This window comes from Strongylocentrotus purpuratus, unplaced genomic scaffold, assembly GCF_000002235.5.
Source record: "Strongylocentrotus purpuratus isolate Spur 01 unplaced genomic scaffold, Spur_5.0 spur5_scaffold_2, whole genome shotgun sequence".
In the NCBI taxonomy this organism is placed as follows: domain Eukaryota; kingdom Metazoa; phylum Echinodermata; class Echinoidea; order Camarodonta; family Strongylocentrotidae; genus Strongylocentrotus; species Strongylocentrotus purpuratus.
The window spans coordinates 23,652,957-23,680,766 of NW_022145605.1; the positions used below are offsets into that span (position 1 = coordinate 23,652,957).

The 27,810-nt window shown below is 34.9% G+C and overlaps 1 protein-coding gene across 1 annotated transcript; it reads right to left on the reverse strand.

The window, feature by feature from the left end:
* Positions 1-109: 109 nt before the first annotated feature.
* LOC763781 (plexin domain-containing protein 2) lies at positions 110-27,810 on the reverse strand. The gene is made up of 15 exons (XM_030991138.1): positions 27,384-27,810; positions 22,808-22,925; positions 19,303-19,445; positions 17,035-17,159; positions 13,249-13,380; positions 12,351-12,420; positions 11,624-11,746; positions 10,839-10,957; positions 9,394-9,535; positions 7,981-8,076; positions 7,111-7,256; positions 6,573-6,675; positions 5,840-5,935; positions 4,838-5,043; positions 110-4,407 (listed from the first exon to the last, which is right to left on the reverse strand). Exons 3-15 carry the CDS (start codon positions 19,382-19,384, stop codon positions 4,312-4,314), a joined length of 1,536 nt encoding a protein of 511 aa, XP_030846998.1. The 5' UTR covers positions 19,385-19,445; positions 22,808-22,925; positions 27,384-27,810; the 3' UTR covers positions 110-4,311.

Below are 27,810 nucleotides of genomic sequence, written 5' to 3' on the forward strand. Positions count from 1 at the left end.
CAACCTTCTGGCTCTAAACCGATATGATCCCCCCCCCCCCCTTCCCTTTCCTCTTCTCTCTTATCCATGTCACATTAGCTCGACAGATTGCAAAAAGGGAAAAGAGAAGTACATACAATTAGAAATGTATTTCAATGAAAAGAAACATGTTAAAATATTTCCTCTGTGCTATACATAAACATGTACAATGTATCAAAGTGAACACAAGCATGACGGTAATATCTGCATATACTTTATTTATAAACTTATCTTGCAGGTAAGGTACAGCTCTTGATAAACTTTCTTTCATAAAAACAAAATAATTGTGTTGAAGTGCAAAAGAAAGACACAAATGTTTATCTTTGCTTATATTACCAAGTATAAATTCCTTTGTATGTCTTGCAGGTAATGTGGAATTCTGGATAAGAAATCTATTTTCAAAAGTTAATTACTTGTACTCTACTTACCAATAAAATGTTTTGATCGTTTGAAAATGTCTGGTAGATGAACTCAGAAATGAGGGTTCCTGCCAATTCATCATTTCAAATTTTTCAAAAAAACAACATTTTAATTCAGATTTGATCATTCACAACAGAGACAAAATGCTGAATGCAGTTATAAAGACTAATTATGTATATTTCCATCCTTGCCAGAACTCCACATTACCTGCATGATTGTTTTGCTTGCTCAAGCTCACACTTTTTTGGTGAAAATGGGAATTTAACACATTTTCACTATGTATAACTCTTTACAGATGAATGTACATAATTTATTGTACACATAATTTTTTCTTATAACCTGTAGACAGGCCTGGTAAAAAGAATACATGTACTTTCTTTAAACAAGAATAAAATAAAATATACACATACTTTGTAAAGCATCACATTTTGAATTACTGTTTAAAAAAATGTGCATTCTGATTGCTACATACATGTAGTAATTATCAATATGAGTAATTTCTCTTCGTTTACCTAAAATATGTTGTTTATTTCTCAAACTGAATTTTAATACCTGACTAATTCAGCTCCGAAATATAAGTTGTATATTAACGGAAACACGGTGTGAAGAAAAAGAAAGGAGCACATAAACACTGAAGGAAAGACATGGCTTTATAAAACAAGAGACTTTGCTTATTATATTGAACCCTTACTTCCAGCAAAAAAAAAAATTTAAATTACTAATCAGCTGATGGTTTCTTAAAATAATTTAACATAGGAGTCATTTCTTGGGTACGTTGAAATGAAAAGATAACGAGTGTTATAAAACGGTATATAATCTGAATTTGATTAAACATGTATTTTGGAAGTCTCTGCATCTTTGCCATATTTCTAATCACAAAACAATTCAGCTGACTATGCTAACTTAGAAATAAACATTTTTTTTTTCTTCAAATAACCTTGAATAATATCAAGACATGAGAAAAACCATACATTACCAAATGTATCAGGGGGGTTACAAAAAAAAATTAGATTTCATACAAGGATAGAAATCTCCTAAAAATTATACCAGATCCAACATTATATATGAACACAAGCTCACAAAAACGTTGAATTCATAGTACACTCGACATGTACGTATCTGCTTCCCAGATATTTTTCAGTAAAATGTCATTTACTTTCAGGCATCACACAGATTTATATTTACTTGGTCATATACCGACAATATCGGTACGTCTATTTGAATACAAAATTGAAATTACATTGAATACCCTGGTTTCCATTACTATTTCTATTATGTCTGTTCAAGTAAAAATAGATTCACATAGGTAGCCCCCCACATACATGTATACTTTGGCTTGCAACTTGAAACTGATTGTTTTAAATTCAAAAATTCAAAAGATATACAGTAGCCCTGATATTCCATTTTGAGCCATAAGCCTAATACAGTGTGACTCATCACATTGCAAATATATTAAAAAATTTGTACTATACATTGCACAAATGTACCACCATGACAGCACTACAAAATAGTTCAAAAATATACACACTTGGGGGGGGGGATGTGTAAAATAAGGAGGAAATATGTACAGCAAATGGATGAAAAAAGAATTTGTCTAAGGTTTGTAGGTTGCAATGCAGCTGATTGCAGCTGCTATGCCGCATTGAAAGCATTAAACATGTGGAACAAGATTAGATCAATGTAATAATCAGTTTGTCTAATGACCAACATGATTAATTCATTTCAACAGATCTCTGAACCAACAGAAATAATAGATTACAGGCTATCGCGTAATATTAATTTTTATATGGCCGTTAGTCGGGCAACATAGACAGCTTGTTTAGCTTGCAAAATTCAAGCCTTGGTCCTAGTCATTTACTATTTAAGGAAAGATAACCCATGCTGGCATGAAGCTTTGTCTATTAAATTTGTTTTTCAAAGAGAATACATAGACTCTATAATGACTTATCAGCAACTAATAATCATTTCAATACACGTAGGGCAAGGTATCCAATTTAAACAATAATGTACAATGGTATTTTATCACAATTGTATCAACATTCAACATTTTGACCAATAAATGATCCAATCCATAGAAGAATATAAAATCATTCACTTGATGGAAGTATAAAACTGCCAATATTTACAAATCAATTTGAATCAAAGAATAAACACTTATTGTACTTCAATGAATAAAGCAGTTCCACAGAGGTTTAACAATTAATTTTCTGTCATCAGAGCCATGAATTGCAAAGTGCCAATAGTCAAAGCTATTAACAACCGAAAAACAAAAAATGCGTCATATTTCTCTGCAAAGTATATATATATATATATAACACATGAAAATCCCGAGCACAACATCAAAATTTGTTTCTTAAAAGGCAATAAATTGACAATGTAACCCATAAACTATAATCAAAAGAAGAAAATTCATCTCTATAATAAAGATTTTCCCTTTTAGACAAAATTTCCTTTCTTCACAATAGTATTTCACAGAATAACAGAAATAGAAATACATAAAATGTAACAATCTGAAGACCAAACATGGATCTCCATTACAGGAGAATTATTGCAATCATGATTTTTTGTTCTTTCTCTTTCTTTCCAATGCTTGTGCCCCAAAGCACACACCAATCCACATGGTATCTCATTTAAAAATACATCATAGAAAAGCAAATTGCACAAGTGATCAATTTCCTCACCATTAAACATGCAAGAATTAAAATTGAAAATCAAATTAATGGAAATGAAAAGCAAAGCAGTAAAATAATACATTTATTTCCCATTAAAGATTGCTGGGTTTCGCAAACAAATGTTTCTCATACAATTTTTTTTATTCGATAAGAGCATCAAAATTGTAGTCTAAGCTTCAGATTAGCTTACATTTTGCAATTGTATGAGACCAAAACACTTCCATGCAAAATCCAAGCACCGGGCCAGGAGAAAGAACTGGACTTAAATAGTTTTAAAAAATAATTATTTGCATCTTTTCTTCTTACCCAGTATTCCATTTTTCAGATTTCAAACACAGTATGAACAAGAGCATCCTGGGGGTGTTTCACAAAACTTGTCATCAGTGACAAATGACAGTTTTTGTTATAAGCTACTATGATCCTTGCTTCTGATTGGTTATCAGCAGATTTGTCACTGTTTTGGGGTCATTTGTCATTGAAAAAAGGCTTGGTGAAACACCCCCAGATCTACTATAATATTTTAGCTCTTTTATAGCTCTCTTGCTTGATTGCTTGATGTAAATTCAATGCAATGATTGCCTACGCAAAAAAAAAGAATACTGGGTCAGCATCTTCCAATATCTATGCTTTACACATACAGACAAACCCATGGCAACGACAAGCTGTAATAGTAAATTGTTGATACACTTACAAAACCTGCAAATAATGTATGATAGGGTTCATTGTGAGGAGCAAAATCTGCTTGTCACAATGCCAATGTAACCAAAGGGTTTGCCTGATGAGAAGAAACCATGGAGCCACGAAAGAAACAAGTAGAAACATGGTATACTCAAGCACATTTCCATTCTTCATACAACAACTTCATTTATGATGCAGATGATCGGGCTCATCAAGTTGCTTGAACGTTGAAGACTTCAGAACTCTCAAGGTTTCTCACCCGTACCACAAAATAAAGATATTACTCTCGCTTATGACTCCATAGCAAGCAACTTAATTCTACAGGACTAGCTAGAAATAACGCACAACTTCCTCTGATCAATAAAATCATATTTTAAGGCAAAATCATAGCATTTTTTTAAAAACTTCTCCACCCATGTACGAGCTGAAAGGCATTGCAACTCTTTGAGGTACGTTGATTCCAATTCCTTTGTTTCTATGACATATTTTTGTTGTGAGATACCTCTGGAGGAAGTCTCGTTGCTCATATAATAATATCCACCTCCTCGTTGTCGTCTGGTTTATGATAATGGTACCCGATGCCGTTCTCTTCCTTCTTCCTCAGGCGAAACTTTGTGATCTGTAGCACAAACGAGAGTAAAGGGCCAATATAAATATGTTAAAGGGATTGGGTATCTTTGTCTCAAATTCTAAACAAAATCCTGGATTTAGCTCATGCTGCAATCACAATTATAAACATTTAGGTCAGTCAGGAATCCCATGACATTTACAAGCTGGTCGTCTATCTGATTATCAAGATATTTATGATTAGAATTAGACATTTCAAAAATCGTTTTTCCAACGGTTTTTATAACATTAGTCTATTGGGAAAAATGAGTATTGTAAAACTGGTCACTCAAAGATTTCCAGATGTTTGCAGGAAACAACAAAAATATTGAGTTCATATCACTCATTAAAGGATGTAAAACAGGAATTATTCCTCCAAAATAGACAGGGTAGCAGCTATGCATTTCCACCATTCTCGGAAATTGCTCTACAAAGCGACCTACCTCAATTAGGAACAGTCCAGAGTTGGTGTTGGGGTTGGTGTAGGCATAGAAGATCCAGCCGACCAGGACCAGGACTAGAACACCAATGGCAATGGACCCGGCGATGATCCCGATCCTCAGAGCATTAGTGGTACCGTCCTTGGATGAGCCGTCACCTGCCTGAGCCATCTGACCACCCTTGTTGTTTCCATCTCCCCTCGGTGAGTCTGCACAAGATAAGAGTATAATACAGACTTTCATATATTGTATTGTGTCTTACAAGTCCACTAAGGCATTATTGCACGGATGAAGAAAAAAAATTGAGAAGCATATGACAAAGTGGCAAAACATCAATGTTTTTAAGTGTGTTTTGCAATGTGTAAAATAAATTTGTGGTGCAAAAAAAATCAACAAAAAAAATCAACAAAAAAAAAGTATTCATTTTCATGTTGTGTCTTGTGATGGATTGATATTATGTTTTATATTCCACATACAAAGAATCTTGCGCTACGATTGGTCAAAAGTAAATCACGTGATGAAAGATAGTTCGCCCATCATTGATGGGAGAAGAAAATTTTGTTGCACTATGTAGATAGTACACAGTACAACGCACTTTCACTGAAGATGGAAGTACTTTCTTGTATACGTTGCGTATACGTACGTACGTTAGTACTGCATGCACTGTACGTATCGTACACCCTTTGCTAGCTGTTAAATGATGATTCGTTTCTCTAAAATGACAGAAGAAGTGAAATGTTTCTGATGTAGAATATAAAGCAAATAATCACCTTTTGGTTTCAGGCGATGGCAAACTATCACTTCCTCGGCGATCTGAATGTATACGCTATCTTTCCTCAGCTTAAGATAGCTACATCCAGATTGCCTCGGAAGTGATAGTTTTTCCCCATCACCTTCACCAACGGTAATCATTTACCTACTGTCATATGGAGTGACATTACCCACTTGTATATATTTAAAAATAATTGTAAAACTTATTTATTTTCAGTCTTTAATCTCACTTACATTTTCCACACCGCCTTCCTGTGTACATTGTAGGGCATATACATTCTCCATAGCGGCAAGCTCCACCATTCAGACAACCTATGCCTTCTGAGCAGTCTGAAATACAAGGGGAGGGGGAAAATTTCATTTATAACGATTCTCAATACTACTAGAGGTATTACAACAGTTAAAGATACAACACTGATAATAAAGAAAGCCTTGTTTATACAGTGGACACTCGTTATTACAAGATCCTTGGGACCAAGGAAATGACATTGTTATATCAGGAATCTTGATATATCAGGGTAAAAAAAAATTATATATAAAGAGCTCGGACCAGGAAAATCACCTTTTACATGTATATCAGAGCTCTTTATACTGAGGTTCCACTGTATGCTGAACGGTATGCAGAAAGTAAAAGATGGCACAATAGATATTGATAAAAGTTGTGGGGATTCAAAAAACATGGGAACAACTATTCTCTTTGAAGTTTATGACTGGGATGTATAGGAAGTGATTTTAAATCTGTCCTTCATCATTTCTGAATTTAATACTCTACATTATGCTCCGTCTCAATCAGAAACTAACATTCATGTCTACAAATATGAAATATCGACTGAAAAAAAGACACAGGTAACAACTGCCTTCAAAATTGCACGACACCAAAATTGATGCCTTTCAAGATTCTAAACCTGTTTCATATGTGATCTTAACGATAATCTATGACATACTTCCCACAAGACATTCTACGTACCTGTGTAGATTGAAGGGTGTTTTCCCATAGTAGACCTTGGGGCTTTGGTCGTTGGTTTTATCGTCGGTAGAGGGCAGTTGTACGGAACATTAGCAGTATTAACCTGTTAAAAAAAAGATACATTCAAAATTGAATTATTTCATCTTCTTTGAATAATTCCACAATGATCAAGCTCATCCTGAAACCATTTTAAAAATATTCTCTTGTACTGCCTTTAATCTGACTTTTTAGAGCAGTTAGTTGAGCAGTTAATAATAATAAATGATAATAACGGGTTCTTGTATAGCGCACATGTCAGATATAAAATGAAATAGATATTGTGCTCTTCGAAGCTCCCCTCAACCCCCCTCATAATTTCTCTCCAGACTTCTTCCTCCTAATTTCATGGAAGTTCTAATAGGAGGCTTGTGCATACAGGCGTTAATAAAATCTCAATCCAAACCCCTACAAAAATAGTGCACATTCCTGCTATTAAAAAGGAAAGTGCTACCATCCAAAAAAGGTAGAAGGAAATGAATTCATTACATATAATACATACATCTTTGTCACACTGGGATGTAATCCATGCTTGTCTATGTCTATCGAGGCCATCGTCTGAGCAGCGTTTAGCCGTGGAGCACCAGGTACAGTTGAAGTAGATCTGACTGTTAGCACAAGACTCACAATCCATGTGCAAATTACAGGCTAAAAGAAAGAGGTTAATTAGAACAGCATTAGTATTAGTAGTCATTTGACAACAGAGATTTCAAAGAGTTGATGAATCAGGGGGGTGTTTCACAAAAATCCTAAGTCGAACATAAGTCTAAGTTGGACTTTAAAATTATGGAGCGCCATTTGTCGCCATAAAAAAAAAATATTCAAAAGCAATAAAACCATAAAATCTCCTTGATAATTGAAAATATAAATGATTTGAATCAACATTTTATGCCTTTTAAAATAACCCGTATAAAATATTATCATAGATGCTAATGCTTTTCCATAGTTGTTAGGTCCAAGTTAGAGATAAGTTCAACTTAGGATCTTTGTGCAATAACCCCCAGACTGGTGTTCAATTCAATGCAGAAGTCAGAAACGTGAGAATTTTAATCAGTTATGGGCATGGAGCCAACTGGGGGTATTAGGTTGAAGCTTTTGACTATAAGTACTTTACCCCAAGTTTAACACAGCTCCGTGGCAGAGCCAATTCTTTGGGAAGCTTTGACTGGCAGGCTTGTGGTTTTCATACATACGCAACTCATAATCCGCTATCCATAAGCAATTACATAAACATGCATTCAATACGGTGAGCTTATAGCGCAATATCTTAATGTGACATCACAATGGGTAACAGTAAGTAATTATGCTTAAGTTGGCTTACTAAATTGATATATGAAGATCAAACTCTATGATAGAGCACAGGACAACTTACTTGGAAGTGGAGTGATTGTGACGGCAGTAGCGTTGATTACCAATGCTGTATTCAAGGCAACTTGATGGTATTCATAAATGGTCCTCTTTTTGATCCCTGTAAGAAAAACATTTTGTTTAAAGTCATGAATTCCATGTTATACAAAGCCATCACGATGATACAAATAATTAAAAGAAACAGGGATTGAAGATTTTGTGTTAATTTAGTAAGAGGTAAAACAAAATTAAAAAGTTTGCTTGAGACTACTTCCATTTCTTTGGTACATACTGTACAACATTAAGGGCATTGTTATTTACAAATTCATTTCACAACTGATGATCATCTTGTTTACAGCTGCTTTGCATAATGAAGGAAATCTGAAGGCTATACCGTAACTGTTTCTGAACTTACAACATTTGTTCAGGTTTTATGCATGATGATACATCTCCAAATAAGATATAAATCAAGAGTTCTCTGACCAATGTTGAACTCTTTTGGAATTCAAAGTTAAATAAGGAAACATATGTTGGTATCTTTAAACAACTGAAGGCAACAAGCAAAAATGGAAATCAATCTATGAGCTTAGATGTAATGCACCAAAAGACGAGGAGTTGCAAGGTTAGAAATATTCAGTTACAAAAACAACAAGCACAAATGGAAATCAATCTATGAGCTTAGATGTAAAGCACCAAAAGACCAGGAGTTGCAAGGTTAGAAATATTCAGTTACAAAAACATAACCCTGATTAATACATATGATTAGTTGACAAGATTTGGATGATTAATTGAATCTACACATGAAGTCTATCCTTAACTACATGACATGGTCGCATTAAGTTACTACCAGCATCTGTGACAGTACAAAATACTGTTGTACATTGTAGGCAAGCCAAAAGTATTTGATCATTTGGTGCCACATAATTAATTATTGTATTATGAACATAAAATGATGGCAAAAGTATTTTTTGTATTATTATCATTATTTTTAATTACATTTTGTCTGATCAACACACTCTAATAAGGTTTGCAAACTAATGCAATACTTTTTAATTGTAATTTCTCCTATGATTGTTTGTAAAAATGTGATTATGAATGATCAATAAAACATATAAATATAAAAAAAACTAATGCAATACTTTATAGATACAGTCAAACCTGCTTTAGTGACCACCTGTCTACAAAGACCACATTTTGTGTTTCCCTTGAAAATGGTTTATCATTGAAACATGTACTAAAGGAACCTGTCTCCAAAGACTAAAAGAACTGTCTACAAAGACCACTGTTTGTTTCCCTTGGGCGGTTGCTATAGACAGGTTTTTTACCGTACATGAAGTCTAGGATGTGGTTGATAATGTAAGGGACAAAAAGACTTTGACATGCGGATGCCCTTTTGTCAAACTTCTATACTACTGCAAACGTGGGGAGTGTCACTTACACTGGCTCAGCTTCTGATCGATGTAGAAAGCATCAGCAATGCCCATCTTCATAGGGTGAGCCTCGTCAGAGATACTAGCAATGGGGATTGGAATCTGTTCACATTCAAACAAAACAAAGACATTTAATGGGTTTGTTCCTCGCTGCATTTGTAATTCTTAAATTAATTACATACATTATATTGTTGTTGCTCTTGTTGTTGTTATTATCATCATTATTATTATCATCATCATCATCATCATTATCATAATTATTGTTATTGTTAGTATTATCATTATCATCATCTTCATCATCATTATTATCACCACAGAAATCATCATCATCATCATCATCATCATCATCATAATTATTGTAATTATTATCAACATCATCATTATCATCACAGAAATCATTCAATCTTTATAAAATATGAAATAATTATCATTGTCATTACAATTACAATTATCCCTAGCTAAGGCAGCCATACCATAGATAAAACCTGTAAAGGGAAATTCCCCATATTCAGATATTTATTATTTTCAGACACATTCCTCTCATTTTCAGCTACTACTTAAATCAAGCTGACAGGATTAACTTCTTCATTAATTACAAGTGGATTTCATTTCTAAATGGTGAGTGTGATATTTATGAACTCAAATACCAGCAAACCTTCTACAGCAAGTTATCTCTTGAGCAAAAAAGAAGGAATACAGGGCATTCTATATGCCATTTGGACAGATGTTTTCAGAAAACAACAAAGAAATCAGGGTACATACCACTAGTTTGATAGCAAAAATTAGGAAACCCAAAACAGGATCAAAAGGCAGCTATAGATTCATTTACAGGAGTTAGCTTATTTTCTTCTTTCATTTTTTTTTCTTCCACATTCAGGAACATTAAAGCCCACTGCACTAGTTATGCCAATGGTCACTGACAGGTGGTTATCTCATCAAAGCAGCTCTCAATTAACATAAGAAAAAGGGGACCATGGGGGACCAATGGAGTGGTGAAGTGTGACGTCATCAAAAATCTAAATTTAGAATTTCTCATTTTCATTTTCCGAAAGAGCATAAAAAATAATGTCCAAATGTCGAAAAACAATTGAATATGGTAAGTAATGGCTGAGATATGACCATCTGAATAAATATATGTCCTATGGGAACTCAAGTGTTATATGCTCTGGCTCCTAATGGTTAGGAGCCAGAGCAAATAACACTGAGTTCCCAGAGGACATATATTTATTCAGATGGTCATATCTCAGGCAATATTCAATTGGTTTTCGACATTTGGACATTATTTTTTATGCTCTTTCGGAAAATGAAGAAAAAAATGAGAAATTCTAAAAATAGATTTTTACGACGTCACAGCTTCGGTACTCTATGGTCACTGATTAGGCATTGTTTTGCTATATAGAGGGCGCCAGTAGCTATAAGTAGTGCAGTGAGTCTTTAATCCACTTGCGCTTACCTGCTTGTAAGCAAAGGTTATCTGTCCGTTGTCCCTCAAGGTGCTTTGGAAGGAGAAGAGACCAGCGGTTGGGTTGTCTCCAAGCTGAATATTGGTCCATTCAGAAATGAACAGGGAGGCTGGAGATGATGGCAAGAGTCAAATAGACACTTTATCTCACAGAAATCAGTAACTATTTATTAAAAAATTGAAAATTATTGACACCACTCCCTACCCCACCCCCCCCCCCCCCCCCCCCCCCCCCCCGAAAAAAAAGAATCACTTTTTAGAATATAGTGCTAGCCTAAGCAAGATCAATCAGTAAAGATACTAGCTAGTGAGTTTCATCATACATGTATATTGCCTAATTTCTTAAAAGAATGATAACATATTACAGGAATTGACATAAATTTTGTTTTATTTCTGGACATGATGATAAATGTCTTTGGATTCGTTTGAATAAATTCCTTTCTTTTTTTTTTGGTCTTTATTTTAATCTTTATTTCTTAGATTATTAGTGAGATAGGCACCTCAGATTGCACTGTGTGAGAGCCCTCTAGTTTTCGTTGGATATTTCCATGTTTCTCGATCCTGCTGCTATTTTTGTCTACACCAGTGTGTTTATTAATTAGTAGAGGCCCTACAACCAATTTTGAAGTCTCATATAACGATTTGAAATCTCTTCTTCTTCCACTTCATATCTATGCTGTTATGTTTATTTAGTAGTAGAAGACCTACAAGACCAATTACCGGTAGACGTCTTATAAAACAATTTGTAGTCTCTTCTTCTTCATATCTATACTCACCATTAGAAAAGTACTTTATAGAGCAGTTAACTGACGCTGCGGGGTCAAAGTTCGCCATAAGAGGGGCAATGTATTGTGTCGCTGCCAGATATCGATGAACATAGGAGCCCAGGTACATAAAACCTGCATAGATTCAAGTGAAATGAAAAATACTTCTTGTTAACATGTATGTATATCGCTGGTTTTTGACAATGGCTGTAAGAAATTACAAATATGGCAGGAATATAGTAGACCTCGAGCTTGTTTCTTTGAATAGAAGCATTTGTGGATGCTAAAGAAAAATTGTGACTTATTTAATTATGATGATCACTAAATAAGGACTTCTAGGGGAAACTCAAACTGGTAACACTCTATTAGTCAATTTTGCTCTTAAAAAAAGAATTGATTTGTATTCTCAGAAAAAGAAGGGCATAATGGCTTACTTTATTAACAAGCCTACATCAACTTAACTGATCTCTGAGAAGTGACTCAGATCTGAGGGGTCCACAATTTACAGGCTCTGCTTTTCAGTGGACCTCTCCGTTTCCTCAAAATATGAATGCAGTTAAATTTAAAAATTCAATCCTTGTCTTCCTCAAATGTATTAATTAATATTAAGATTTGTTTATTACAAATGTAACTATGTTTTGTATACATTTTACATTGTATTCGTTATTATGTATTGTATTTTGTTGAAAATGAAAAAATAAAATGAAATGAAATGTGATTATCATAAATTCATCCTTACCTCCTGTTGTCAGGAACAACTCTGTCACGTTGTGTCCATAGTAGGGAAAATCAAATTCTAATTGCAGTTTCTAAAAGAAAGTAAAGAAAATGCGACAATAAAATTCCACTCAAGTCTAATTCCATTAATTGCAAGAAATTCCTTAATAATGTCATGACCTATAAATCAACATTGTATGCAACTTTGCAAAACCTTGTGCCTATTTTTTGTTATAATGACGGTCTGTGAGTAGTCTGAAAGCATACATGTAGGTTCTTAATTTGACACAAACATAAAATATTGTCTTCAGTCTTGTGTGGTAATGTCAAGCAGCTGCACATAAGACCCCATTATTTAACTCCACCCCCTATCAAAGTGTTAATGGGCGGAGGGGCTGCTCAAGCCCATTGACCCCATAAATTTTAATCCGGACCCTATAAGCTAAAAGGTAAGTGCAGACCCTGCAACTAAAGTACAAAGACCATTCAAATGTTATTACACAGCCTAAATAATGCAGATCTTGTCTTTGAAGGACATGGGTTGGTGCCTGCAAAAGTGCAAAGAACTCTGAAACTGATATTTTCAAGTACTTAATACAGGCCTAGCTTTACCAATCTCAATAACAGAGATGTAAAGTGTATCAAACATTTAACATAACAAGGTCAATTCATTTGTTTTTATAAAAAAAAACAAGAAAAAGAGGAAGTAATTATGGAATTTACCTCAACTTATATGAAAGTGAAACTGAGAGAAACCAGGATGTATATTTGAAAGTACAATGATCCTGGAATTTGAAAGGTCCATTCAGGATGTACACATTTACTACGCAGAATTTAAGTGGCCATTATATATCGTTTCCCACAGCACCACATAAAACAACGGGTGTAGGAACAGCCCTTGAGATTTAAATGTTACTTACTGCAGCTAATCTCGGGTTGGTCGACAAGTTTGGATGTTTCTTGGCTTTAAGCTTCGTCAGATCGACCCAACGTCGATTGCCCTCGTTATTAACGCTTGAGTAGTACGCCACACTGTAGTAATTATGATTATCCTGTTGAAAGATTGGTGGGAGGCAAGTGGTTAGTAATGTGGTATTAACAGAGGGTGTATACACGGTCTGACGTACGTGTAAGCGGTAGTAAATAGTTAAATAGGCATCAGCTGTTATGATTAATCATACCCTTTGGATGATGTAAGATTACCTGCAGGAGTGCTGTGTTTATACAGTCAAACTTGTCTATAAATACCACAACTTTCACTTCCTCTTGTACAGTAGTTTCTTATCAGAGCATGTACCAAAGTAACCTGTACATAAAGACCACCTGCCTATAAACATGTTTAGTAAAGACCATTTATTTTGTCTCCCTTGAGTGGTCTTCAATCATATACATGTTCCACTGTATATGCAACATAGGTTGCGTTTATCTAGGAAATTTTTGGCTAGAATCAGGTTTCTCAAACGTCTTTCAGGCAAATTTAGAAGTAGATAAACGCAAAGCCTTTTTCAAACGTCTTTAGATATGGGCATATCAAAAGACGCAAAAAGGTGCGTTTTGTATGTGACATACAGCCAGAATCACGTTTCTGAGAGGTCGATAAACGCAAAGCTGTTTTGAACGTCACATACAAATAGGACCACACAGGTGTTGTGTACAAGCATGTGTGTGAATTTGACCTCCGAGAAACTGTCTGCTTCCCGGGTCAAAACAGCTGGGCAGACACAAGGCCTTTATTTTGAATCGTGAAGAGTAGATAAACGCGACATCCCGCAAATCACGATCGTATAGTGGGGTATGATAGTGGGGTTCGATAGTGGGGTACGATATGTACATATCTAGTGGCAAGCCTAGATAAACGCGCTCATAGTGAATAAGAACATAACGATGGCATAAACAATTAGGGACGGATTCAATTTCATCATCTCCTTTCTTATTCAATCTTCCCTCATCCTCTCATGTTACTCTTAGCAGCTTTTCCATCATAATCGTGACATTCCTCTGCTTCCTAAGTTATTATTTATAGATTTTTGAAATGATATTTTAACCTGTTGCGTACACGATCCGGGTTGATCCTTTACTATGCCCTTGGGAACAAGACAACTCAGTAGTCAATGGGTTAAAGGTTAAGACCAGTATTGGAAACGCCAAAATTTCAAAAAATGAAATGGAAGCTCTTATTACCAATCACGTGAAAGAATATGTTTTGAATAATACATGATGATACAAATTTTGCCGGGAAACCGCCTACTATTTGATATATTTTGGTAAACTAGTTTATCTATTGGACTGTGAGAGATAAAAACGCACATGTCGCGCACGTGTGCGTAGTCCCATATACATCTTTCTGTGTACAGTGCTTGTAACTTTATGAAGACTGGGCCAAATTTCTTATCATTTTGATGATTCCAGAACCTTGCAGTACATCTATGCTAGATGATCAACCTTTTCTGATCGATTTCACGTTTCTTTCACAATGCAATCGCATGACCATAACTGGTCTTTATCTTTAACAAACTGTTTGGGGGGTATGATATCAATCAAAGTGTTCTAGGCAGCAAGAAGACCAAATAAAGCAAGAGGACCAAAAAAAGCAAGCATCGTAACACACTTCTCAAAAAGCATAGAATCATGAATTGATATAGCTACATAGATGTGTTTACTAAAGGTCACCGCTGTTTGTTTACATGCATGTAGATTCAAATCACTGAAAGTTTATCGAAGGGGTCAACTAAGGCAGATCTATTTCCAAAGCTAATTCTTTGCAATATCCCATTTCGATATGGAACAGCTTTGAAATTGATCTCTGTCACGATGATACCCTTTGATCCCTTGGCTAAAGTCACTAGGCCTGTCCTCATCAGCTCGAGATTGCCAAATAGCCCGCTATTTCTGAGTTTGGAAATAATCCTGAAGTTACAAAATCGCGTCTTATTCAGCTCGAGACTTGACCTTGAAACTTGAAACTCGAGCTCGAGGAATAAGTTCGAGATATTCTACTCAGTGTTCGCGCATAGTGCAAGTCTTCGGGCTGGTGAGGACGCACCGGACAAATAGCGGGATATTTTGCAAACTAGCCCAAGATATCTTTGGATGATTATCTCAACCAAATATCTTGATAATTGCAACTTCGGGCTGATGAAGACGCAAATTAACTGGATAATTTGCGATTGGGATAGTTCAAATAGCGGGATATTTGGCAATCTCGAGCTGATGAAAACAGGCCTACAGGGATATTTTAGTAACCTGATCATCCCGTCATGCGATCATGCTATGATCCAGTATTAATCACTGGTATTTCATATTTCCTGTTCTCCAATACACCGTTATTAAAAAACTGAACTCTTATCTAAACTGATATCATCAATTGCTTGTACTTTGTATTCAAGTAATGACATCCATGTAAATATTGTAGTTTTTATTGCTTGTACATGTTCCATCTGTATTAAAAAATACTCCAAATATTGTACTTTTTGTGAAGAAGAGTAGGTGGACATCCTTTAGTGGGTAAATGATATAATGATTTTTTTAATTTTTTTTTATCAATCATTGTCAATGTCTTTTGCCTCTTTACAAATGTGTGGTGTTTCCATTTTCTGACCCCACCCCTTTACCTCCTCATCAATCTGTACGTAAATTGACTTATCAAAATTCACATTCCACATTGTGGTTGATGTGGAGTAATAATATGATTAAAGGGCCCTCAGGGAGAACAGTACTAATGCTGATGAGGCTACCTTGAGTAAACAAGACACTTTGCAGTTTTATAATTATTATTTTCATTATCATTATTCTTTGTCTTTCTCAAGCGCAAGCTAAGATCACTTCATGTTCTCTTATCTTCCTCTTCCCTAAAATAGAATATCATCCACTAAAAAAAACTTGACATACAAACAAACTGTACTGCAAAATGTGGTTTCTTCTGAGTAGTACATGTGTACTTCAGACCCACTGGCAATATAATAGGATTACATGCGTATTACGACGCACACACTTGAAGGTAAGCTGAGTCAGAGAGTTGCAGACGTATAAAGATCAAACTCAATTTGTGACGTTAATGTGCTAATTTGGTTTGATGTCTGACAGGGTCTGACAGGGGCGACAGGAAGAGACTAAAGAGGGAGGGGGGAAGGAGGAAAGAGAGAGGGGGAGGGAGGAAGGTGTGAGAGGCCGGCTAACGCACGCTGCCTACTCTGTGTACAATGTGTACGTAGCTCATAGGTACTGTGTACATTCGTTGTAAATGTCTTGTGTTCAAATAAAATTGCATGCAGTACAAAACATTTCACCAAAGTGAACTACATGTATTATAGAAATCGAGAGAAAAAACCTCATTCATAAAAAATGAGTATGGCTATTTGTAGAAAGGAGATTCAAGAATTATGTTTGTATCATTTATAGTAGCCGAGTTGAACATAGCATCTCAATATACATTGTATGTAATATGTTAATAGCACAGATGCTTTTTTCCAAATTAAAGTCCTGACAGAACACTTGACTAAATTCTCTTTTTATCCTCTTTCGCACCAATTTTATATGTGTTTGCAACAAATTTGTATTTTAACTTTATATATGTACAGCTACATGTACATTCCTTTGGGTATTTTGACATCTCCTCTGTGTGAAGCCAGAAGGATGTTTAATCTGTGTAACAGAACATAAGTTATTGCCCTTCTGGCACCAAACAGAGGTTGTTCAAATGTACTTACCACTGTTGTGATATTTTCTGTAACTGGAGTATTGTCTACTGCTTGTCGGACTGTCCGATGTACATGGTTTTCTCTGAATTCAGGATTGTATATTGCTTCTTCTTGCTCTAAATGAAGGTTGTATTCTACAGAGAAAAGACAAGTAGAAGAGAAGGCATGGAAAAAATGAGATTAGATGTAAACAGTGCGATGCAGAGAAAGCAGTAACAAAACATATTATGGGAGAGGAAAGAAAAAAGAAAGAGGTGAAATAGAGAATCAAAAACAGATACTGAAAAGCATAAAAACAAGGGTTTAAGGTTTTTAAAAAATAACAGGAATCTACTCATAAATATAGTATGCTGAAAATTGATTGGGGTTGTCATTAATAAAATTTGTTCATAACTTTTATATTTCCCCTTATGCTACAATTTGTTGAAACATTTACCTCCTCAATAATAGTAAACAATGAGAGGAATCTATTCATAAATATAGTATGCTGAAAATCTGAAAATAGATTTGGGGCTGTCACAAATAGAATTCGTTCATAACTTTCATGATATTCTGGATATCACTGAAAATAAATATATTTAAGATAATAAAATATGATAGGATTACAATTTTTTTTATCCAATTGTTCAACTTTTCTCAGCAGGAATTTTCAGTGCTTTCCCTGAATCTATAGTACCCCTGAATCTATAATTGCATGAAACATTTACTTCCTCAATAATAAACATAAGAGAAAACTATTCATAAATATAGTGTGCTGCAAATGGACTTGGGGCTGTCATACAAGAATTTGGTCATAACTTTCATGGTATATCTGGATATGACTGAATATAAATACATCTCATCTAACATAATAGGACGATAGGATTACAATTTTTTTATTGAACTGTTCAACTTTTCTCAGCAGAATTGTCAGTGCTTTCCCTGAATATACAGGACCCCTGAAGCTATAATTGCATAAAACATATACTTCCTCTGGCTATGAACTTTGCAATTCCTCACTTACATTTTTCTATTTATACATACATGTCAGGCAATGCTGAAAATGGATTTGAGGCTGTCATAAATAGAATTTGTTCATAACTTTCATGATATTAATATGATATGACGATGGGATTGCATATTTTTTATCCAATTGTTCAACTTTTCTCTGTGCTTTCCCTGAATGTATACAGGAACTATAATTACATGAAACATTTACTTCCTCTGGCTATGAACTTTGCATTTCCTCATTTTAATTGATCTATTTATAAGTTTTCTATTTTAATATACATACATGTAAGCCAATCAAGGAGAACCCTCAATGCACTGGTTCCAAAATAGAATTCAATACCGGCTCAATTATTTTCATACTGGTATACCCATTAACCTCTTAGGTTTATAATAGCAAGCAAGGTCAACTCTCATAATAATATGACATTTATACTGATTGATGGATTCCTCTGGGGTGTCTATCTACTGTTCTACCCTATTTTAAAACACAAGTATCAATCATACACTGTTCATTGTACTGTGTGTGCAATGTTCTGGAAACTATAATTGCATTAAATGAAAATGATGTATTTGTATTTTTCATTTCAGAATAAAGGACTTTACGTTAATAAATAACAAATAAATAAATATGACATTCATATTAATTGGAGGGGTCCAATAGAGGTGTACTGTATATTGACTGGTCGTAATATTATGAACAAGAGTAAAATAACAGTGATTTCCTATTGAAATCTATTTATTTGAATGGTCATATCTCAGCCAATACTAAACATATTCAATTATTTTTTGATGGTCTTTTGGAAAATGAAATTCAAATTGAGAAATTCTAAAAATCATTTTTATAATGATGTCACAGCTTCGGTATTCTATTGAGGTGTACTATATATTGACCGGTCTACCTGTTTTAAAACACGAGCATCAAGCATAATCATGTACTGTACTTTGTAAATATCTAATCCATGTATATTTGGCTTTATACGGGCATTGTCATCCTGCTATTCAATCATACTTCTTCTAAACATACAACCCCAAAATGCAGCCCATGGCTCAACATGTTAGATTGTTTATTTTAATATTTAAATATTCACTTTTAACTATGCATGTCTGTACTTCCTTCTCTCTTTTTTTTTCTCTCCTATTTTTTTCTTTTTCTTTCTCTTTTTGTTTTAGTTCTCTGTTGTCTGTTGTTTTGTCTGTACACGTATGTGTATGCACTGCTCTGTTATGTTTCATTGTAGGTTTGTTTCTTTTTGCTCAAATATTATCTACTCTTTCTTTTTTTCTTACCTGTTAACGAATGGCACTCTTTACACAATAAAACAAGAAGGTATGCTAATGACAGCATCCATGCTGGTGATGTAGTTGCCATAGTGATGGCTTCCTGTTGAGCACCTGCTTCTGACTCTTAACTTTCACACATCAACGGAAATCTGCGGAAGACAAGAGGAGAAAGAAGTAAAAGAGGGGGAATACAATGAATGCATTTACATGCTTGAATGGTACGTCATTTTATTTCAAATAAATATGCATTTAAAAGTCAATAATAGATTTACAAGTAGAAGAAAATAGATAATACACTGAATCTGTCGAGATTGCAAGAAATAGTACAACTTCTGCCAAATTTAACTTCGGAAGTGTATATACACAACACATGTAACACATGTTTTGCATAGTTTGATCTTGATGTTCTTTTTTAAGATTTGACTCATTCGACTTGTGGGACTTATCCAATTCTCAATTCAATCAAGAATCTAGATTTTAAAAACAGGCAAGTAGGAATATTCTGGTCTGTCCTCAATATGACTTTTCGTAATGTCATCAAATTGAATGCACAAACCTTTGTTAAGTGCCTCATCATTACGAGTCATTTCATTTAACTGTTAAAATATTGTATTTCAATAGTCAGAATGCATATTGCCTACATTATGTGTTGTTAGGTAGGACAAACCATAATGTTTGTCCTACTGTACCTAGAAACAATTAATTTACCGTATTCAATTCGCATTCTGACTATTGAAATACAATCATTCATAAAAGGTGAATGAATTCATTTGTTACATGACACCTAACAAAGATTTATGAATTGAAATTGATTAAATTGTCTATTAGAAAACATGCAAGGTCAGATCAGATGCTGTTTTTATGAATTACTAGTTTGAAAGAACATATGGCATATTTCTCATAACTAACTCTTTCCAAATACTACATTTTATTCAAGTGTAATACCATACCTAAAAATAAACCTTGGTCTAAAAACTATACATACATGTGCATGTAGATGCAGTGTTCATGAATGATATTGATGTTTTCTTTTTTGTTTTAGAGGGGGAAAATGTTGATAGTCCAATTGTCATACTAGAAATATCTGGTTCATAAGACTGTTAACACTGTATAAGAAACCAGTCATTTTCCCAAGTAAAAATAAATAAATCAGTATATCTCTCATAAAGAAAATTAAAAAAGTCTCTTTGCCATCATGAATAAGACCAGTGGAGTTTTAGATGTAGAAAGTACATGTACATGTACAGTGTACATGTAGCAAGTTTCCTTCCTTGGGGGAATCTTGCGACATTGGGTAACTCTTATGACAGGTCTGTGGAGACTGTGCTAAGCAACAACCAAGTGCAGGGAAATTGACGTATGAAAAGTGGAGCACACATTAATTACAAATGTCACAATACTGACTCAGAAATAATTCACATACTTCGCGTAACTCTAGTACTTCAGTATGATTCTGACCTTTTTGGTTTGTTCAGACTTAACTCTTTTTATCACGCAATGAATGAAAAAGATGGGGTCTTTTTCTTCAGCCTCCCAATGTAGTTGTCAGAGACTTGTTTTATGTCTACCGGTACATGAATCAAAGTTCACATACACTTGATATGTACATGTTCTATCCCTTCATGCATTGTACCATTTGTATGCAGGCTATACCATACATTTGTTGTTCAGTACATGTGTACCTTCATTAACGGGACCCCTATTTGAGGAGAAATTCTAAATATATCTACTAGCAGCTGACCTTATCAATTATATTCCCGCAACTAGGAACAAATAGCATGTACATCTACATCTATGTATGTATGTGACCCATTTTGAGGCACTGATTGCATGTTCAATAATCGCCATGAAGTACAAGGACGTTATGAACAGAGCAGGGATGATGACTACATGTACATCATTAGCCTATAAATGTACATCAATGTGTAATGTAATCAAAGCATTTTGTTTCCCAAAGAGGGTGAACTGGAAACAAAGCAACCGATTTGGGAAACTGATTTGTCCTCACGATAAGCCTTGGTGTCTAAAAGGCATCTTCCAGAAAACCTTTGGCCATTTTCCAAGGATTTAATTAACTCCTGTAGGCCACCTTCCAGCTGACTTGTTACATCACTCATGGTCCCCTATAGACCAACGTTTTTTAATCAGCTTCCAAACTCTGCCTTTGAAAGCATGAAGCCTTTGAAAGCATTAAGCCACTGAATCAAAGCTTGCATTCGTGACACATCAGGCTTATTATAGCCTATGTATTAAACATGCATGTACATGTCGATGCATAATTGCACAGGCCAAAAACTGCTGTGACCACGCAAAAGTTAAAGTTACATGTAGGTTAAGAGCTTCTTTATTGAACATCTCTTTGCTGTTCCTGTTCCACCTAGTTCCTATGCCAGAGATAATGAAACACTTTTTCATGGTATAAAGCAGCTTTCAAGAATTGCAAAGACATGGTGTTGTGTTAATTATGATACAACTATTTCCCTGCATAAAACAATCATGAACCTGAACCACTCATGAAATTCACAAACATTTAATGCACATGAGAGTTTCTGGTACTACAATAATCTGCATGCCTACAGTGTATACGTGTACTGTATATCTTTTTATTAATGGCTATGGTATCTATTGCCTATAAATTGTTCACCGCACAAACTTCAATATGCCCTTTTTATGATCTAAATATATGACTAATAACCATTTTTTTTTTTCGTAAGGGGTGTTTTTCACAAGGGTGTTCAACAAGAAATTTATCACAAATGGTCATGGCCATTTTAATCAAGAGTGAAGTCAATCACAACTTCACTTAAGATTGATAACGACTGGTTTGCAGGCACCTTGTCGGTCGTTGTGCGTAACGAGGTCTGAACTAAGACACTAGGCTGATGGCATACTGCAAAGGCTTTGTACTTTAGTTTCTGCAGACACAGCCAGTGACTGACAGAGCTAGGCTCTACTCAAGGCTTCATGAATTGTGGTAAAGTGTCAAAGTAGAGTCTGTACCTGCAGACCAGGGACCCGTTTCATAAAGCCTTTTTTCAATGACAAATCTGCTGATAACCAATCAGAAGCAAGGATTTCAGTAGCTTATAACAAAAACTGTCACTTGTCACTGATGACAAGTTTTGTGAAACGCCCCCCAGGGCCCCATCTTACAAAGAGTTGATATCAATGACAACTTATTTCAATTGATATCAATCGCAACTATAAACATAAGAGATAGGAGACTGCAAACTTGCGATTGATTGGAGGACTTGTGATTGATTTGGATCAATTGCAACTCTTTGTAAGACGGGGCCCAGATATCAACTGCGACTCTACATGTATATATGCCTTTCAGATGAAATTCAGAGGTGACTACAATTGTGCAATTGATTGAAGGACTTCCAATCGATGGGACAACAACTTCCTCTACAGATTAAATTCTCAGGAAATATTATGCTTTTAATGTCAACACCCCAACGCATTTAGAAACATTGTAATTTCCGGCAGAAAGACATCCCGCAATACTCACATGATAAGGCTCCAAACAGCTGTGATTCTGCCTGTAAAAAGCTGGATCCAAAGTAGCTGTAACTCCTACATGTAATTCTCTCTTAGAGTTCTTAGAGTTTGTGTTGACTACACGGTATCTGTTGTAAAAGAAAAATGTGTATCAGGTTAGTGTTTTGTTGGCTTGTTCCAAAACAATAAATAAGAGAAATAGTACAAGTGTAAAAAAAGGAAACAAACGCTTTTCATTTATAACTTAATTATTATAATATACATGGATTATTAAACTTTTGTTACATTTCTTCATACATGTATGTTGTTTAAAAAAGGATAATGTTTTCAAATCAAATATTTCACAATATGTCAAATCTGTATAAACTACAATGTGAGTTTTTTCCTGTATTGTCCCCTAACCAATCCCATTACAGGATTCTGAATCTATTTCTGCTCACTGCATCAGGTTTGGGCATGCCTGGTATAGTGCACCAGCCAGATGTGAATAAGTTGTTTGTATGTTTGTAGTTTGTATGGAGGCTACCAGCACTTTGTGGGCAAATAACAGTAGAAAATGCAGGTACATTATTGCATAACTGATGTCCATTGGATGTTTAATTCAAACGTTAACACAAACTGCACATTTCATTTGACCAAGAAGTTGATTTGACTTATGTGTACATATGTGTATGAAGATTTATTGTTCTATTATCCTATGTAAAGAATTACAAATGTAAGGGGTCCAGTCTTAGATTTGTCCCGGGTGCATGTTGGTGTCTATAGTCGTGATGTGAAGTAACCAAGTATTCATGCTATTTAGACGTTCAGCTGATGATTTTTTTTTTTTTTTAACGGACAGGGGGTGACTTGCCCCTATTAAATCAGTTTCAAGATGTACATGTAATGCCACAATATGATCCCAAGAACATCATGGCCGTATCAGATTTGGCTCAAAATAAGCCATCAAAACATAAAATTGGATTTTTAGCTCTTCTCTACATCATGCTATGATATCATACATGAAACAAAAACAAACACAGGAAGATTACCCATGTATGTGTGTTTGCAAGTCACGCAGGATGTTTTGATTTTAATTAGCTCAACTAAAACTGCTTTGCAAAAATCCCTTCCAAGGACAAGAAAAATGGAGAGTGTCTATCATACACTTGAAAGCAAGCCAAAAGAAACAATATTTTTCCTCGGAAGGAGGGGAAAGGGGGGGGGGTGTGAGGTAATTCTTCTAGAGACTCTGCCAGATGTAGTATCTTAACATGATGTACATGTCGGCCTACGTATATTTACTACTTCACAAGCCAATGTCGTTTCACTTTTAAAAAATACATACAGGATACACTGAGAGACAGGATATTCACTGAAAGACAATATTCCAGGTAAAACCACAGTGTTGGTCAAGTTTATGCCATGGATTTGGGGAAAATTATTATTTCCTTCATGCCACTAAATAGTACATGTATCGCCCATGATCAGAATGTTTAATTAACTAATTTCCTTATAATCCGGACAAAAGTAGCCTTGAGACCTCTCAGGGGATCAGATTTTTTTATCGATATCATAACACAATGTTCAACCACAGAAAGAATTAAAACCCATTAAAAAAATTAACTTATCAATAATGATAATCTATGGAGTCCTGTACTCCTTAAAGTTGGCAGCATTGCATTTCACACTTTCTTGCATTTTGTTAAATTGATTCAAATCAATCGCAACATAGAAATATAGCAACTGTGTAGTACTTACAAGATTGATTTGAATCAATCGCTACTCTTTATAAGACGGAGCTCAGATGGATGAAAAAACGTGTAATCCTACTTCTATTTACAATGTATCATATCAGGAAGGTTATCACCCATTCAGAATTTCTCTTCAAAATGATAAACAAAGCTTAGAGCATCAATTAAACATGTTTATCTAAAGGTAATATGGTAGCAGTGCTAATTTGCGGCATACAGAAACCATCTGCGTATTAAATTCTTTTTAGTCTAGATATGAAATTCAAAACAGGTTTAGATTTAAGAGCTAAGTATATGATAATGATGATCTACAGCACTTGTATGGCGCCATTTATCTGGTTTAAACATTCAAAGACGCCGCTCCTCCAATACTGAATAGTCATGGACTACACATTTGCTGAAAAGATGGATTTTAAAGCCAGCTTAAAGCGTTCTAGCTTGTCGGTATTGCGAATATATATTGGAAACTCTGTGGTTGTCATTTCTAGTTTTGACTAACCATACACTTATAGTTGCAATTTTGAAGGTCACAATCTCTTTAAACTGACAAGGGCTGTATCAGTGAAGGGTGGTATTCCTTGGGAAGAGAGATATAGAATTCTGGATTACCGTTTATACATGTAGGGCTTTACGGGGTGCCTGTTCTAAGCACCCTGCAAAATGAAAGGATCAGGAGGGGATTTACGAGGATTACCTTTGAATGACATGAATAAGATTATCATGCAAACGCACATGAAAACACTTCTACCATTCGTACATGGGAGAAACCTTGAAACACATTGAAGTAAAAGAAACCAGTTTATAATGTTTGAACATCTCCTGAATGGTATACAGTCATTTACACCTTCATTCTGTACAAATATCGAGCAATAAAGATGTTATAAAACGGGTCTGCATGGTGTATCAAATTAATACAGACCTACATCATCTGTCCAGAGCCAGACGAGTATCAACACTGTGTGCATGAATATGACTTATTACACTTCAGCCTACTGAGCCTAGCATTACAACAGAAATATAGGTCAAGAAACATATTGTACATTTTTTTACATTTCTTAAAGCTTTGTTTTTAAAAATAACAATATTAACAAAACAACATTTTACAGACATTAATTTGTATGTTACCTATTCCTTGTACATGTACGTACTGTATGTGGAAGAGTTTGTTCATGAACATTTTCACAGCTCATCATTTTCTGTAGCTTCCCTTTTCTTTGTCTCTAGTACTATTTAATTATTAAATTAACGATTGAATAAGTGATATTCAACTAAATGAACTAATGAACTCCATGAGAAGGATGTGTCGCCAGAGAAATCATAAAAATCCATTCCAAGGCAACATAATGTCTGACAGGGCCTAGTGAGATCCAGTACCAAGACCAAGCAATTTACACCAGCAAGATGAATGATTAATAATGGTACCATCTTCTTCTATGAAGGTCTAATAGGATTACTAATTAGTCTACCACTGCAGACGTGATTCTAGCCACAATTTCTAGTGGGGCCTTGCCCTTACGCAAGCAGGTTATTTGCCGATCAGATTTGGCAGGAAACTGAGTTCAAACATTGTGCAGGTATGTGTTGTAAGAAGCCATGTGACCTCTGTGTAAAGTACACTGTAATTACAAACACATCAGAATGAAAATACACCAAGAAAAAGAAGTTATTATAGACATCGTCTTCATTGATAATACCTCTGTCAGTAATGTTCAAGGCTACAATCTTTGCAACAAAGAAGAACCAAAGAGATAATCACCTCAATATGGTGTTATCTCTTTTTCCTCCCCCCCCCCCCCCCCCCTCCTCCTTCTTTTTGTTACAAAGTACTCTCTTTTTCTATTTTCTAGAGAAAACCAGAGATTTTTTTGGAAAAAATGCCTAATTGCTCATCACCGTTTTCCCCTGTTACTAGTGCCCAACCTTCTCTTCAAACAAGCTCTCTGAAGAAAAAAATTGAAATAACTTATGTACAGATAACCTATTATGAACATTGCATTAGTCATATCTGTTGGGACCACTAAGAAAAAGACTACCGGTAGTTCTTATGTAAAATTTAATTTAAGAAGTGTTTTGCATAGTTTCATATAAAAATTAATAAAATTAAAGACTGGACTTGGGAAAAGTTTGACAAGAGGGACTTTTGACTTCTGCAGAATTAACTGTATATTCCCATGATGTGCTTTATAACTGCTATTTGATATAGCTTTCTTTTCAGATAACAATCATAATAAGCTGTTAAAGTATCAGATTTTAATGCAGGCATTATGAAGACTTTGTATCTTTGATAACAAATATGACAATAAGATAAATGAAATATAATACTCCCAACATTGAGTGCTGACTGTTCAGTGTTATTATCAACAATAAAGTTTTACAATTGAAAGATGTAATGACAAATGTTAAACAAATATGAAAATACAACTTAAATAAATCTAGTGTTCGGTGTTCATTGTTTTTATCAACAAGAAAGTTGTACAATCTAAAGATATACCGGTAATGACAAATGTCATACAAATACTGATATGAAAACTTTTTTTTAATATGTCTAACTAATTCTGTACAGTTGTAAACATTCTGTGAGGCTGTAAAGCAATCTAGACCAAAGACAGAGATTATACAGCAGTTACTCACCAGAATGTCTATCAGATGCTGAAAACATTACTTCATAAGCCCAAATAAAAAAGATTATACAGCAGTTACTCACCAGAATGTCTATCAGATGCTGAAAACATTACTTCATAAGCCAAAATAAAAAAGATTATACAACAGCTACTCGCCACAGAGTCTATCACTAGTATCAGATGCTTGAAAACATTACTTCATAAGCCAAAATATTAAACAACAGCTACTCACCAGAAAGTCTATCACTATCAGATGCTGAAAACATTAATTCATTTAATAGCACAACAACAACAACAAAAAGAATCCTCCACCAACAAAGACAAACAGGACTAACAAGAGTCTCTCAGCGTCTAGATACCTATGATGTGTATGCTCCTCGATTAAAATGAGAGGGTAGAAGAGCCCCTTATTGTCAACTGACGACACTAATGACGGACTTCCTTCTCCTAACTAGTGCCCTACTCAAGTCAGGAAATCACACAAGTGTGCTGTACGAGGCCGATGCACGTGGGTCTAACGATTCCCAAGACGTACCTTCCTCTCCCCTCATAATCGCTGAGACATTTCTCCCGGAATGAAGAGGCGCTTTCTAAATTTAGATCGCTGAAATATGTCCTTGATATCTTTCGTTAAGCTCGTCTGTGCAAAGGGAACACGA